General features: G+C 26.1%; 2 protein-coding genes and 1 long non-coding RNA gene across 3 annotated transcripts; 1 reads left to right on the top strand and 2 right to left on the bottom strand.

The window, feature by feature from the left end:
- Nucleotides 1–2,340: 2,340 nt before the first annotated feature.
- On the bottom strand, nucleotides 2,341–13,700 carry LOC112691669 (coiled-coil-helix-coiled-coil-helix domain-containing protein 2-like). The gene is made up of 2 exons (XM_025566015.1): nucleotides 13,676–13,700; nucleotides 2,341–2,803 (listed from the first exon to the last, which is right to left on the bottom strand). Exons 1-2 carry the CDS (start codon nucleotides 13,683–13,685, stop codon nucleotides 2,439–2,441), a joined length of 375 nt encoding a protein of 124 aa, XP_025421800.1. The 5' UTR covers nucleotides 13,686–13,700; the 3' UTR covers nucleotides 2,341–2,438.
- On the bottom strand, nucleotides 6,460–10,146 carry LOC112691668 (putative GPI-anchored protein pfl2). The gene is made up of 2 exons (XM_025566014.1): nucleotides 10,048–10,146; nucleotides 6,460–8,754 (listed from the first exon to the last, which is right to left on the bottom strand). Exons 1-2 carry the CDS (start codon nucleotides 10,096–10,098, stop codon nucleotides 6,481–6,483), a joined length of 2,325 nt encoding a protein of 774 aa, XP_025421799.1. The 5' UTR covers nucleotides 10,099–10,146; the 3' UTR covers nucleotides 6,460–6,480.
- On the top strand, nucleotides 13,094–17,277 carry LOC112691670. The gene is made up of 3 exons (XR_003149334.1): nucleotides 13,094–13,207; nucleotides 14,563–15,088; nucleotides 17,005–17,277. It is a non-coding gene; the product is annotated as an uncharacterized LOC112691670 (long non-coding RNA).
- The last annotated feature ends 630 nt before the right edge of the window (nucleotides 17,278–17,907 follow it).

The raw sequence follows: 17,907 nt of genomic DNA, 5'->3' as shown, positions 1-17,907 counted from the left end.
TGTTTAACTTAATATAAGACTTATATAAATGTTTGAAACAAGCCCACCTTTCAATATTATTGCACAATATCTTTTGAAAATAAAATTTAATCTATTGTATTTTCATTTTGTGATTCCATGATTAAGTATACTAGAATTATTACACAAAAGTCAATGTTCCAATACACACTATAATATAAGACACAGAAAAACATGAATGATTTTTAAAATTACCACGATAATATTTTATCAAACATCGCACGTCTAATATTTATTAAATATTTATTAAACTTAAGTTTAAGAAATCAAAAGTAACGCTTGCAGAATATATCATAATAACCTAATCTCCGTACCGCAGTATATAATTCGTACCACCAATTCGCCACACCATTAAGATAATTAAGATTAAAAAATAATATGATTGTTATGATTGACTAGTCAGTGGGATCTATGATATAATTCATTATCTCACTGAACAATCAAATTTCATATTTTAATGTATAAATATAAAATATATATATCATATGAAAATAATGTTTGTGACTAGTTTGGATAAGTAATTAACTACCAATTTATTAGCTATTATAATTTAACTTAAAAATTCAAAAAGGCAAAACTCCAATATCGGAAAAGATTTTGAATAAGTAATAAAATGAATAAGAATATTTAACTCTAAGTATTTTATTATATAATTATACCCAGGCTTGCAATTTGGACAGACCTCGGTAAGAGTCGGCATGTAATTCGGATGTTCTAAAGTCCAATTATTTTTCTGGAGTGCAATTCGGATGCACTGTTAAATATTTGTTTAGTAATAATCATATAGATACATTTAAAATATTTTTATAAAACAAAAAAAAATTTATACATTTAGGGATTTTTAATTTTTTTTCTTTTATTATATGTTTATTATTTAATATTTGTACACATATTTAAAAAAAACATATACAGTGTTTTAATAATAACTAGTACTTATATTCTTATTTACAAATAAAATAATTGTTATTAGCACAACAATAATAATTTAAAACTGTTGTTTGTTTCTTTCGTTAGGTTTATAGTTAAATGAGTAATTTGTACAATATTATTTCATGCAGAAGATTCATTATGCTTCAATATCGATTCTTATTATTAACGTGACGTGCATACTTGTATACTCATATGTCGAATGGCATTAGCGTCCTAAGCTCTTTGAAATATTTAGGTGACTGCACTTTGTTTGATTCGGGTTTTAGTCAACAGCTCATCTTAACAAAACATTTTAAAATTAATTATTTACTGGTGATGATGAAAATATATACATTTTCTAGATAGAATAAGTTCTTGTATAATAAATGTTTGCAGAATTATTTTTCAAAACATTTTTTTTTTTTTTGTTCATACAAAAAACTATATTTCACATTTCGTAAATAAGTATTATAATCTACAGTATAGAAGAATATATAACGTATATAAAGTATATTACATATATAAAATATATAAAGTATAGTACGTATATTACGTATATATAAACAGAAATTTTGATTGAACTGAGTTAAACAAATCAGGGCCGGTGGAGGGTAAGGCAATTCAGGCGGTCGCCTAGGGTGCCATTTTCAAGGGGTCACCGAAATTGCTTTTTACCTGCTTTACTTTTATTTGCACATATGATAGTAATATTATTAATTTTTTTTTTTTTAATGTAAAATACCTATAACTTTGTATTGAAATATTGATAATATTTATGGTTATTTCTTTTAGCCGTATATTAAAATAATATACCTAAGTATATTTTAAATATATTTACTATTATTTAGCAAAGAATTTTTTATTGTTATGTTGCTATAATCCCCAAATTATTTTGTTATAGTTCAATCGAGATCGTGTCGAGCCGCCATGACTCTCGACTAAAAAATTAGACGATAAAAAATTTTGTATAATATATAATTTTTCCGTATTTCTGTTCACGAACAAAATTTTTTTCCATGTATAATGAAATTACGAGTAGTTGTATGAAAAAAGCGCCAGTTGGCATTTCGGCCTCGGTCGTCATTTAGGCTTATGCCGGCCCTGAAACAATTTGTAACCCAAACATCGTTTTTATTGAAATATCGATATTTTGTATAATTAATTAAAATCAATGTGTTTTCAAAAAAACATTAATTGTAGAATTAACTTAAGACTAATTACATGTTATTAATGGACCCTACTAAAATGTTTCTAAAACTAACAATATTAAATTTAAAAAAGTCGTATTATGTATTATGTAAATTTTAAATACGTAAATAAAAATAATTTTTTTTTTTACTGTTTATTATTATTTTTACATTATTACAAGCAATATGCATACAATAACATATATTGTATTTTATATCATTTTTATAATTTACTAACATACGAACAATATTTAAGATGGTTGATAATATTCATGTTTTTAGTATTGATTATACATAATCCATTATAATTTTGAAACTACTTCCTTAATATCTAAATAACATCAAATGGTATGCTTCCTTGTACAGGCGAATGGCCTCGTTAAAACCAGCACACAATGAAATATCATCATTGTTTTGTGTACACTGCAAGAACTGTTTGATTTCAAATGCACATTTTGCACCTTGTTGGTTGTTTTGCTCCATTGGAATTGCCTGTACAGGTTGAGCTTGAGGTTGTTCCTCATTGTTGGAACCACTACCATTAAACATACCGGTGACTGCATGGCCAACAGTATGTCTAATGGTTGAACCAACAGGTGCATATTGTTGTGTTTTAGCTGGGGCTGCTGATCTTCTCGGTGCTGGACGGAGAACGTCCGCGTCTTGCCATTTTGTCGTTGAAGTGTGATCTGGTACAAAAAAAAAATAAAAATATCTTTCAAAAAAATATAAGATCGAGTAATAAATAAAATTTCGAAATTATATAATATTCGACGAAGAGTGTGTATGTAGATTGCATGGATTTCAATGTTAAAGAAATATACGATAAAAAAAACCATCAAATACTTTCATTATGTAAAGTTAGTATTTTATTTGCAAATTCGTACACAAACAAAATCATTTTACAATACACATTTATCATAAAACTAAGTGTTTCACTTACAATGTGATCGAAACATATTTAATTTTATCAATAAATTATATTTTATAATATGATTGTATCAGCTTCAAAAGTATATGAGTATAAAGATCACAGCCATGAGTGTGCGCAGATCTATATTTCAGGGAGGGTTTACTATTCTTTTGGGCCCTATCTTAACAAAACGTGTAACATGACTTTAATTTTTTATTGATTACTGTAATTAGTCTCGATGAATATTTTTTCCTTGAATCTCGTAAATTTTTCCTAGATAGCTTCAACTACTTATGATTTGTATTTTTGTAGTCTATTACTGCTAATATTACACATTAACTGTTATATTATCATAATACATTTTTGCACGAAAATTTAGAAAATTTAGTTTTATTCTGTCTATTACGAAAAATCATTTATTTTTTACTAAATATTTTAGAATAAGTCATATTTAATTTGAACAACATCAGTTAAAATATAGGCCCATTAATCTTAGACTTAAATTATAGCGCCCATTTTAATAAGTATTTCAGAGGGTGCCCAAGCACACCCGGCATCCATAGTGCGCACGCCCTATGATCACAGCATTTATAATTTGAACTATTCCTTTTACACACATATTATAAACATTTATTATGTATAGGTAATTAATTCATATATAGTTGTATATCTACCGGTCTATTAAGTATTATTTAAGATCATCGAAAATTTATAGTTTAAACATTAGACGGGTTTTTTATGTTTTAACAGCCCACATTATTGATAATATCTATCGAAAATCATTAATATCAATACAACTGTTTAATATTCATTATCATCACTGAATTAAATAGGTATCATGAAAAAATATAATTAATTTTTATGACTATTAATAACCAAATATGTAATTTTTAACTAGATTGAATGCAACAATTTATAATAATTTTTGAATCCTTACGTTATTCTTTTAACACTGCTAAAGACAATTACTGACAATTACGACTGATTGAATAGTTTAAAGTATACTAAATCATAATATGTTGCTTGAAACATATCTCATACTCAAGCAGTGGTTAAAATGTTGTGGGGGGACTATATTCATCAAAAATTGAGGAGCGCTCCCCTACCTAATTCTAAATCTTATCAACCTTTTTTAGGAAATCCATGAGGTCTAAGCCTTTTCTGTTACACATATATGTTCATAAAAACTTTATTTTCATAGGGTGTAAAAACAAATTTCCCCCAAAGAAAAATTATTTTATATGCCTGCTCAGTAAAATTAAATTGAAATACATAGCAGGTAATGTTTAAAAATTTAACTTAAACTTAACAAAACTAAAAAAAAAAAAACAGTTACTAACCTTGCAAGTTGTTGTTCAACGTAGACAGTAACAAATACGTACATTGTACATAAGGTATGTACTGTCTATAAGATAATGTCTATCCTCTATCACAATTTAATATTTATATTATTTATAGTTATTCTATTCTGTTTATATTTATTGTAAATAATAGTCGATATCACACTCACTTTAATTTTAGAGCTGTGGGTAATAACCACTCGGGGGTCGTATATAATTAAACACAGCGTTAATTAAATTAACCCATCGTGTACATTATCTACCATTTTTGCTTATCTTTATACTTACATATTATTTCTTCGATATTTTTTCCATTTATTCAAATTAATCAAGAAATTAAATTTCATGTAATATTGTAATATTATAATAAGTATTGTATATTCAATATTGTATTTTAGTGACCATTAAGCATCCACCCGGACTTTTGGCGACTTAAATTAAAGAAGACGCAATCTTACCTTAAATAAGAAAAAATAAGAAAGGGAATTCCGTCCCCCTCCTTCCACCCACTTTAACCACTGTACTCAAGTATATATATATATATATATATATATATATATATACATACAGTGTTATACGAATAAAAAAAAGTTGTACCTATCATACAAATTTATTATTTTTAAACAAAACGAAATTATTTATATGCACAGAATAACATATAAACTGGCATAGTATATTTTTCTAGTATAAGTATAAATTATAAAGCATTTTGGGAACGTATTTTGAGAATCTTTTGTGCATAAAAAATCGTTCCCTATTTAAATGTTATAACTGATAATACTTTGCATTACATTAGCCTCCAGGGCCTAATATATATATATATATATATATATATATATATATCGGAGGTATTTAATACATTAATTTTGAAATATATATACTATATTTTTAACACGGTATTAGCTAATAATAAACTTATTTAAAAAAAAATATATATATATATAAAAATATATATGTTTCATATTTTGTAAATTGGGGCCTTTTAAATCCTGAGACCCCCAGCCTAGGCCTTTCGGGCCCATTTCTTAAGACTGCTCTGATTGTTTACACTTGAATTAAAATGTACAAATGTTATAAGTTATAATTAATTAAGAATTACGATATAATTGTAAACAAAACCATTTACCTACTAATATTAATAAAATTATTTTATATTTTATGAGTATTTATCAGTTATTATCAGTAATTATCAATTATTTACCAACTCAAATAGGTAAGTACTTAAGTATATAATCATTGTATTTCTTACCATAAAAACTAACTAGCTATTTACAAAGGTTGGCAAGTTAATGAAAGTAATTAACGCGAGTTAAGTCAAGTTAAGAGAACACAAGATCGATAAGTTAAAAGTTAACAGTTAACGATACATAAATTTAGTTCGATAATTTAAAAGTTAATAAGGAAAAAAATACTAACTTAACTCAGTTTAAAAAAAGTTAATCTACTTTTTTTAATTAGTACATATATCACATAAAAAAATGTGTTCTTTAGAAAAATCTAATTTCCCAAATTATAATAAACAATTTTATTGAATTTTTTATTATAATATACAGCAGTGGAGCCAAAGTTTTTGATTAGTACTATGACATTGTACATCAAGGGGCCACTCTCAACCGTATTTATTTATCTTTATAGTTAAAATTCTTTATACATAACATTCAGTGTTCACGGCCAGAACCCAATACCCAAAGATGGGCCTTCAACCTACAAAATCTAATATGATATCTGCTATACCGTGTATGCGACCATTTTAATTAACATGATTATTTAATTTTTATAATAATATTTACGTAAAAACAAAAAATTTCAATATTTTTAACTTGATTCTTTAATTTATTGTTAACAGGAATCACAAGACACGGTTACATTCTAATTTTTACAAAAAAAAAAAAAAAAATAATAATAAAATAAAATAAGTAATATAAAATTAATAATATATTTTAGATTATCATTATAATACATATTTGTACAAAATACAAGTAAAATAAAATAAAATCTGTACTAAAATAAATAAAAACTAAGGTAAAACAAATGACTCAAAAATAAAAATAATTTAAAAAAATATTCATTTGATTATAACTTAAAAAAAATATTTAATGCTCAAACATATTTATTATACTAATGATAAATGTTTGCAACCAGAAACTAATCTAGAGGTTTTAGAACATGGTAAAGTTGAAGATGATGTAAGCGGCCGTAAAATATGCTTAATGTGAGGTGTGATACCAGATGATGTGGATATAGGATGTAATAGTCGTGAATGTTTCAAATGGCATAAGTGAGGCCTTAAAGTCGGTTTCAAAACTATGTCAACATTTAAATTTTCATTTTGTTCCGGAAATGGTTTTGGTTCAGTAAGAGATGGTGTATTGGGAACTGGTACTGTAGGTGGTAAAGGTGATGTACAAAGAACACGTGTTGGCAATGACTTGGAATTTATAGATAATACAGAAATATTTAATGTTGGTATTGGAGGATGTAAACTTAATGGTGGTAAACAAGGAGATGTTTTTAAAGGAATTAAAGGTGGTGACAAAACCTTACACAAGGGATTTGTCTGAACAGAATTGTCACTAGTAGATATATTTGAATTTGTGATTGGAACAGGTGTTGAAGATGGAGTTGATTTAGGTGATAAATCATATGATTTATTCAATAGTGTATTTGTTGTCAATGGCGTGGAATTGAGAGATAATACAGGAATATTTAATGTAGGTTTTGGAGGATGTAAATTTAATGATTTTAAACAAGGAGGTGCTTTTAAAGTAATCGAAGTTTGTGACAAAACCTTACACAAAGGATTTGTGTGAACAGAATTGTCACTATTAGATGCATCTGGATTTGTGATAGAGACAGGTGTTGAAGATGAAGTTGATTTTGTAGCTAAATCATACGATTTATTCAATAATGCACCCAATAAGTTATTGTTTAATTCATGTAATGGTCCTTTGGAAGTAGACGTTGGAAATGTATTTGGTTTAGAAGGAAACATCGAAGTAGTATTAAATTTAGTATCAAAAATGGGAAATGATGTATTTAAGGACGCAGGTAAGGACGTTGGATGAGCAGATAATAAGTGATTAATTAAAATTTTTATAAAATTTGGATTATAACCATAAGGTATACCTGAAGTTGAAGTCAAAGGTGCTGATAAAGGTGGAGAATCTAAGGTTAAATTAGGAGATAAAATCGAAACACTCGACGAACAAGAATTAGAACCAAATGTCTTAGCACAGGTAACAGGTGCAGTTTGTGGTTTTAACGGGGTTATCCGTGTTTTGTTTATTGTAGATGTAAAGAGTGAACATGGTGATGAACTATTTGATGTTAAAGAAACAGGTTCACCTGTAGGTGCTCGATTGGACAATAAACATTTAATTAAAAGATTTATAATGGCTGAATTATTTTGACCAGAAACAATAGATATAGTAGATGTTGGAGCAGATATTGGCACTAATATTGAAACTGGTGCTTGAGATGATGTTGGATTTGATTTTGGTAGTTGTACAGGGAATTCTTCAGGAATTAGTTCTGGAATTGTTATCTTAGGAGGTAAATTTGAAATAAGTGGCATACCATTTGATGAAGTACTTGAGCCGAATGATGATGTACAATTAAAAGTCGTAGTAACTGATTTTGAAGGTGTAAACATTTCAACATTATTGTTTAATGTTTGCTTAAAGATTGGGCATGGCAGTGACGAAGGTTTTATCTTAGAAGTCGATGAAAGTTTAGTTCCAAAAACACTTTTTAGCAGTTGAAAGAAAAAATCTAATAAATCTGAACGAACACTAGAAGTTTGAAATGAATTGGTAGGTGAAATTGATGGTGCTGGTTTAGAAACTGGTAGACTTGGCACTTGTGCTACAGTAGAAGGTGAACCTAAAACACATGGCTGTCTTGGTAGAGCATTTGATAAACCAGAACTTATTGGACTTGAACTAGATAATGAATTACAGATACGAGGAATAGTACATGGTTTAGTATCTAGAGCTAGAACTTGCTCTGGATTCAACGTAGGTATAGGAGGTATTTGAGATGCAGTTGGTCTGGTACCTTCTGAAGAAGATAATAATTTAGCTATAATATTCAAAAGTGTTTTGCTGTAACTAGAAAATTCCATTAATTTTGGCTTTACAGTTGAAGCTGGAATTGGCAAAGATGTTCCTGAAGAAGAATTTGGTTCCGAAGGCGGAGTTAAATCATTTGGGGGATTTGGTACAGCATTTGGTGAACAAGAGCTCGAAGAAGTTGATGAATCACAACGTGAAGGTATTGTATTGAGTGGCCTTGGAGCTGAAGAGTAGTGTGGAGTTGAAATTTTATTAGTTTTCGTTGAGGAACATAGAGACTTATGACTTTGCAATGAACACGAAAGGGCACCGTCCTAAAATACACAAAATCAACGTTTTACAATAATCCATATTATTATTTGCATAAATGATTTTTTAAATTGTTAATACTATACTATTATAAGGATATATATATAAATCTTAATAAAACGATTAAAACACAGGTGGAAATTGGGCCCCCCTCCCGGCTTAAGGGGACTAAGCCCCTCCCCAGAAATGTAAAGTACAGATATTAGCCCCTAATCCTAAAAATTATAAAGTGACTATAAAATACAATAATTATTATATGATAATTGTAAAATAACATTTTTAATAACTGAATTTAAAAAAAAATATTCTATGATAAAAATTAAATCAAATTCGTAAGATTTTACAAACTTATTGTCATGACTTGGAACGATCGTAATTAATGTAATATTAATAATATGTAATAATACCCACATTGGTGGTTTAATTTAATTAACTAATAATTTCTGTTTAGAATACCTACTCCAAAAATTTTTAAAATAAGGCACCTAATTGTTTTTTAGGTTAAATTGTTGAATATGTCAAATTGTCAAACTTTGTTAATTGCCTTGTTGAAACCCCCCTCCCCATTAATTTCACCAAATTTCAACTTAAGTTAGAGCAAGATTTTATAATGAATGAGTTTATGTATAAAAAATAACGTAGGTATAGTATAATATTATGTAAATGATATTTAAGTGATACAATGAACACAAAACATTGTAACATTATATGCATTTATACAAGTAAATTTAAAAATAAACAAGTTATCTACATTTTGTTTTTAACGGATCTACATAAAATTTTTAAGTTATTTTGTAAAAAAGTAACTACAATAATTAAACTAAATTCCAATTGACTTAAAATTATCATAATTTTTAAACTTAACTGAAACTTATGTTGTTTATCATATAAACATTATTGTTGAAAATATATGACCAGAATTAAATAACAATATAAAAATCCAAAAAATTATTTTTATTTAGAGAAATACAAACATAAATCAATTTATGTACATTTTTTTTAAATAATAATTTTTTAAAACTAAATATATATAGGTAGCTTTTACTATTTTAATTTTTTTTTAAATCGCATGTACTTAACTACATGAAAAATTAGCTGAAATCTGCAGCTTTGATGTAACTGTTAATACTTCAATGAAAATTACTTCAAAAGATTTATTTCGCTTAAATTATAAAAAAAAAAAATGATTGTAGAATATAACTGTCGATCAGCTTTAAATTTAATATGGTATGGTGCAATACATTTTTTATTGGTTTACTAATATACTATTAATATTAATTTATAATAAAATTATTTACCTTCGATACCAACGCCACAAATACTATTAAAACAATTTTTAAACGGTCCATAATTTTAACAGAAGTTCTGTAATGTATTAACTGACACTACATATTGTTTTACTAGGGGTTTATATACCATGTTAAATGTTGATAGTAAAAATGTTATCGGAGCACGTTATTACAATACCAAAACGATTATTTTTTTTTTTTTTATAGTTAAATTTTATCACAGTATCAAATTATATTGTAGAATATTATAAAATAAGTATACCGACTCACGTAAAAAACATCGCGAGATTATACAACATTTTAATAACATAATATAACATCGACTGATTTTAAAATAAATGAGTATAGTATTAACTATTGTAAATTAATCAAATATTTCGTAATAGTAGAAAAAACTATATTATATTTGGCTACGTTATTTTTACTAATAAATAACATTAGTCAACAGTGGCGTAACTGGAAAAAAATCTAGGGGGGGGGGCAATATAATATATTTATTATTACCAAAACCCTCACACTCCTCCCCTCACCAGTTAAAACATATCTTTATTGTATGTATTTTATATACTATATCTAATTGTTTGATTTTACATAAGTCTTTTAACTTATTTTATGGTTTAGATAAACATAAATTGTAGGTAGCAGTGGTGTTTATCTCTCAAAAAATTGTCAGAGGGGGCAATTGCCCCCCCTTGACCCACCATAATTACGCTACTGTTAGTCAGTAAATACGAGTATTTATTTACTTTACCAAATAAAATATTATATGCCATTTTATATAGATTATAAATATACAAATGATCCAATTTTTATATTTGAAAACTGTAATGTGTAAATAATAATAATCATAATGAGACTCGGAGCCTAAAATTTAAAATTTTCCGTACCAAACTACAAATTTCTAATAAATATTATATAATACATATTATAATAAGTCTGTGATGCACTATACGGTTCAAGATGAACATCCTAAAATTAATGTAGTGGTATCCTAGATTCGATGTAGCTTATCGGTACTTAGTATAATACGATATTTATTTGTATAAATAATTGTGTTTGTAATTTCTCCATAAAATAGTTGATTGTAACATACATTTAAAATTCGTTGAACTCACTTTATTTTTTATACTGCATAAAATATATTATAGTACACACAATGTCAGGTCCTGATAAAACTGTAATATAATATGAAATATATTTTATGTTAAATTTATCGTTGAAATTTAGTTGATTAATTTGATATTGTTGTAACTGATACTAACGATTGATAATTTTGTTAAATTAAGTAGCATCAACCATCAAGTAATTATTAACATAAGTATTTCGACATAAAATAAAAATTACAAGTACCTATAATTTTATATAAAGAATTATAAATTATATAATGTTTCATGTATAATTATTATTAATTTATTATCAAATATAAATGAATAATTAAAAAATAAATAAATATATTACCTATCAATTATTCTTAAATACCAATATTAATACTAATATTGTATTTATATTACATATTTGTCAGATCTGCTCATAAAAAGAAGTTCATTTTAATATGTTAATTAAACGTATTTCATCTTTTTCAATACAATTTAATGTTTTATTTTATTTTTTTTTTTTTTTTAAGGACCAAATTATATCTTAAATATTAACTACCTTATTTGTTTAATAAATGTTGGTTTCTGATATATTTTGAGATATAAGGAAATAAATAATACCTAGGTGTTTTTATCAATTTTTAATAATAGACATTAGCGTGTGCAGACATAACTGGCAGGGTAGTCAAACATAACACATTATCATTTAATATTAACAAAAAATTTGCATTCGTAACTTCATTTAACTTAATAACTATATTTCTCCAGTATTCTTACATTTTTTTAATGTTAACTAATGTTTCGAAGTGGTTGAAAATAATATGTTTATTTATTATTGTGATCATATTGAATATTTTGGTGAGGGTGGGAAGTTTCACAGAATAGTCAAGTACCTACCCTGACTACCCCGTGTGCACGCTTATGATAATAGACTCGGTAATTTATTCTCACCGTTCTATTATTTTCTTCAAAATAACGATTTGACAATAAAATAAAATAACAAGGGGTAAAATTTTATAAGTACCTTCATACCTTTTCATTCATAAATTTAAATCATATTACCTATTATTACCTATTGTTAATTTAGGTAAATATTATCTTTATCTATACAATAAATAACAATTAATAAGTATACTTGATGTTCAAACTACAAACAGATAATGTAAGTTCAATGAATATGTGAATTGTTATTTAATATTATACCACAAAACAGAGATACTAATTAGTTAGAAATATAAAAGTGGGAAGATATAAAAGTTTTCAATACCTACTTATGAAAAAAAAAAACTTGTCGCTGCGCTCGCATAATATTAATCACGTAGTATAATTTTATTGGTGTAAGCTTATTGTTACCTAAACATTTACCAACGAATATTGATCATTATCTACCAATCTTCTAAATTAAGAGGGAAAATTAACCCCCCTAATCCTCTAGATTTTCACCTCTGCCACAAACCAATATGTACCTATGATGTTAACATTTTTCAAAAACTACTGTGCTTTATCTATTAAATATTTAAATAAAAATTTTTCCATTTAAAACATCAAAAACTATTTAAAATAATTTCGTAAATCTAAAGGCCATTATATTTTTGATAGGTATTGATTACTTAAATTAAAAAAAAAAGAACTATATTTAGTAGCCTACTAAAATTCTATGTTTTATCAGTTACCAGATAGCATTCAATATTATCTATATCTACTTGTTTGTAATCAAAATAATGACAACTGACATTTTTTGAATAGTTAGGCACACAATTATTTTATTTTATTTTAGATGTAACTAGATCTAGTATATATTTACTTACATGCACAGTTAACAAGTTTAATATATAATAGTATATAGAAGTTATCTGAATTCATCTCACGTTACAACACTTGAATTTTAATTAATACTATATCTGTAACAACATGTAATAAACTATCAACTTATTTCACTTATTTTAGTTGTTTAATATAAATCAGATACCTAAAATAACTTTAAGGTGCTTAAATATAAACCATCTAAAGAATAATGAATTATCTAATACCCAATTGTTTTTAATATAAAACATGAACACTTTTAATAAGATTAAGTAAGTACTAAAAAAACATACATTTTTCAAATTAAATAAAATTATCATTTTGTATACGAATATTAGCATATATCTCTAACTTCTTATGTACAGAAAAAGTAATTCAAAACATTTATTAACAAATCACAAATGTTTTAAAATAAATAACATACCAACTTTCACAAGCAAAATAATAATATGATTTTTACTCGTCATTTTTTAAATTAAAATAAACAATATAGGTAAAAATTGAGACCAAAAAGTTTGTTAGTAAAAAGTAAATTAAAATTTTAGATTATTTGGTAAAAAATAAAATAAATAAAGTTGCACACTAATGTTATTTTAAGTTGTAATAGGGTTAATATTTAGATACAAAAAAAAACATTATCAATTTTAAACAATACTTATTTAGAAAATAAATAAAAATACATTATTCTAACACAACACACATAACACAATTTAATTTGAATGATGTAATAAATAACTTACCTGTAAACATATTGAACACACACTGACATCGGTATTATACAAAACATATTTTAAACTATATGTGACACTTACATTAGGTACGTATACTTTATACTAGTTGTGAATTAAAAATATTTAATAATTATAACACATGATGTTTCTTTGTACGGATGTCATACATTGAATATTTACTTCATGTATATCAACGAGCGACATGAATCATTGCAACATTCATCAATAATAATCAAATGAAACGTAGTAAATGTTAAATATTTTGTTACCTACTTAGTATTTTTTAATATGATACCATTGGTTGATAATATGTTTACTTTTTTCCTCGAAATGCTTATTATATTTTATATGTTGTTTACTCAAAAATATCTGTTGAGTACTGTAATTTTTACCAACAAAACGCTTCATAAAAAAATATAACAACAAATGTGTAGGTATATTGTTTAGATTTTTGAAACTTTTCTCGTTTTCGAAAAAAAAAATATTCATGAAAAATATCTTGTAATCTTAAATGGTAAATCCTAATATTGTGAATTATTATTCTAATTTTATTATAGTTGGTAAAATAATAATATCCGCGAGTTCATAATTTTAACGACTTTGAAAATTAGGCATTTTTAAATATAAAATCATGTATAATTATTTTCTAAAAAGCAAAAGTATTTTTCTGCTGATTTTATTTTTAGTAGACTTGTAAGTTAATTATTTATGATATATTTTAAAATCAATCAATTGGGAAATAAAAAAAAATACAATTATTAATTATCAAAGGCCATAATCAATTATTTTACAATGATTTATCGTCGATATATAATGTACAAAACAATAACTATATTTTGCCTTTAAAGGCAATATAACATAAAAATTTACTTCAATACTTTTTAATTATTTTGCAGTGAATATTATCGATACCCACAACATTATAATAAATAAATTGCGAATTGAAAAAAATCAATGGCTTAAAGATGGAAAATAAAGACGAGTTCCTGAAGCATAAAATTCTAAAAACATATCCATCACCGTAGTATTTCACGTGTCACGCAGTAGTATAATTAGATGTAAACAAGATAGAAAATTGTTTAAACAGTTATATTTTAATACGATTCTAAATCAACCGTTTACACTGCGTTGTAAAATCTAGTGGAAAAACTACTCCCATTTTCGCTAACAATATCCGACCAATGAATTAATAAAAAATTGTTTTTTCACAATTTAACGGTATCTAGTGACTGTATTAAATGCGGTTTAATGGCTAGTGAAAGTATACAATAAATACATCGAACTCGAACACAATTGATTTTTCGCTGTATCCACTAGTTATTTAATACAGCATATACTATCTTGACTACCAGTCTACAACAGTCCACAACTATACTAGAAATCAACATTTTTAAACTCAACATTTCATTTTCTGTAGAAAATGTAAGTATAAAATGTATCAGTATAATAGCCAAATAGTTTACCTTTATGTTTTCATGTTTTTTTTTATTCGTCTATGAACTCGCATTATTACAATAAAATAATTAAGATTTGTTTCTTAACTAACCGTGTGAATATCTGATTATAACTCGTCGGGCAACAGTATTACTATATTCTTTTATAGTATCTAACGTCGTAATCAAAATTATCCTTATACGTAAGATGAAACATGTTTATAGTTACATATACTGTTAGATATATTGTGTTTCACATTATAGATAAAATGTAACAGATAAAATAATTGTTCTAAAAATGCTAAGTACTATACTCAATCAACTTGTGTCGATTTGTAAAACAATGCCCATTGTCTTTTATATACAGCTGGGTCGCATTAATTCGAACACAGGCTAATCCAAACGGGCTTGAGAATTATCGCATCGTGATATATATATGTATTAAATATCTACATGTGTTAAAAAAAAATAGCTCAATATTTTAAATTAATATAAAGGTGTCTAATTTTATATACATACATCATAATATTAATTTTAATTGTATTCATTGTCTTTATCAACTATGTTTATATAAAATTGAATTTAAAAATTTTAAATGCAAAAAAATTAATTTTTTTTTAAGTCATAGATTTTCTAAACAACCCCTTTCCCCAATCTTGTTCGGATTATCGCTATCCTACTGTATAGTGTTATCTAAATTACTCAAAACTCGAAATAATATTCATACACCTAACAATATATTAACAGCACTAGCTGTAAGTATTTTCAATAAATTATAATCGTATATTAGTATTTAATTTTTTCTATGTATATAATAAACTGTATATTCCTTATATACAAGTTTCTTCCTTTTTTTCATTTTACTGTTTTATTGAAAATCAATATACACAATCATTGTACACTTTCTATCTCCGTTTTTTTTTTTGTTCACTGTTTCATATGATACGTCGCGTCTCCATCACCCATTTTTTAATTTTCGAATATGAGTACCTAATAATAATGATAATAATAACAATAATCAATTTATTGTTTACTCTGGGAAATCTCTCGAGTAAAAGTTACATACCTAATATTATAGGTATATATTTTCTCGAAGAATACTCTTTTCAATAATTAATCATCCACTGCCAAAGTGGAATAGGTACTTTTTGTACAATTCCTATTTGATATTTGATATTCTGAGTGAAACAAAAAATGTATTGGTTTTATCATAATGTATGTTTTTTTTTTTTTTATTTGTTGTGTATCTATGTACACGATTTTGACAAAAAGGATTGCTTCTATCATAAAAATCGTAGAAGGCTTCTAATAGGCGATTTCGTCTAGTTCGTACTTAAGGCAGGCCATTTTTATTTTTAACTATCAATATAACACACGATTGAGTTATATTCATAGCAGCAATTCCAACATGGGCTATTATGATTTTTAAAATAAATCACGAGTATCACTTCGTCATCGAAATTATATCTAACTCAGAGTTGTACATTTTGTATAACTACCTACGAGACTCGTGACGTATATAGGGGGGGGGCTTAGTGAGCTACAGCTCCCCCCTCCGAAATATTTAAAAAAAATTAAAAATTATTTTAAACGTATGTTATATCTTAATGGTGCTTTATGCTTATTTAGAATTTGCGTCCAACGTCAAATCGTTTTATGACATTCTGTAAATGAAATGTAGATAAGTACCTACTGTGCCTTGTTAGTAATTCTTAGATAGCAGAGGTAATTTAACTCTGTCCATAGTAGCCCCTCCCGAAAATATTTTCTGTATACGCCACTGTACGGGACCATTGACGTTTTCATTATGTAACCAATATTCTATATTACATTAAACATAATGTTTTGATTATGAATAATTATATACATATATTATATAATATTATTTCTTATATTTATTTTCAGATGAACGCGTTACGATTGACGATCGTTGTGGTTTTGGTTTGTTCACTGATTCAGTTCACTTGTATTGCGTCAGGATATCCGACGAAAATGAACAAGAGTCCTACGAAAACGGTACAACGCCGTAGCGGAAGCAGTTATGTGGATTTCGGCGCTCACACTGGCCCTTTAGGCTCGTACGGTTGGTACGTGGATTTTCCGGCCAATAAAAATTAAAATATCCACATATTTATATATGGTTCTTTTACATTGATTTAAAATCTTGTTCGTTACAATACCGAAAATAAACTATTTTCAAAATCATTTCAAGGAAGACTGTTTTTTTTTTCTTTGCAATTGGTATAATTGACATATAGAACATACATATGTTTTATATACTTTAAAATCGAAATATATTTTAAATTTAATTTGTAAATTTATACATTTTATTCACAACGAGTATATTTGTATTTTATAAATATGTTTAATTATTACTTGTAAATATGCGTATATTATATTGTAATAAAAGTATAGTTAGAGTGGGTATCTTTTTTCTGTTTCGTGGTTCGGAAAGATTTAGAAGAAAGAGATCATTGTAATACATACAATACTTATAATACATTACTTACAATAATACAGTGTATACTATTATAAACAAAGTATTTTAATGACTTCATAGAATTCTAATTCCGAAGTAATTATACGGTTCATCTATTAAAATTATTTGAATTAAAAATACAATACCTCAATTTACAATTCAATTTTTTATTTTAATTTTAAAATATTAGATTTTAAACCAAACAAGGAATGTGTTAGTTTCACCACGATGCGTGTTAAAAATATTATAGTATTTTCATTCTATACTGAGTAGGTGGTATACTGAGTACATGGTCTGGTACCGTGGAAATCGTGTAATAATAATATAGT

This window comes from Sipha flava, unplaced genomic scaffold (assembly GCF_003268045.1).
Source record: "Sipha flava isolate LNK unplaced genomic scaffold, YSA_version1 65_pilon_pilon, whole genome shotgun sequence".
NCBI classification, from domain to species: domain Eukaryota; kingdom Metazoa; phylum Arthropoda; class Insecta; order Hemiptera; family Aphididae; genus Sipha; species Sipha flava.
Note: the sequence above shows the minus strand (reverse complement) of the source record. Positions and strands in the feature narration are given on the sequence as shown.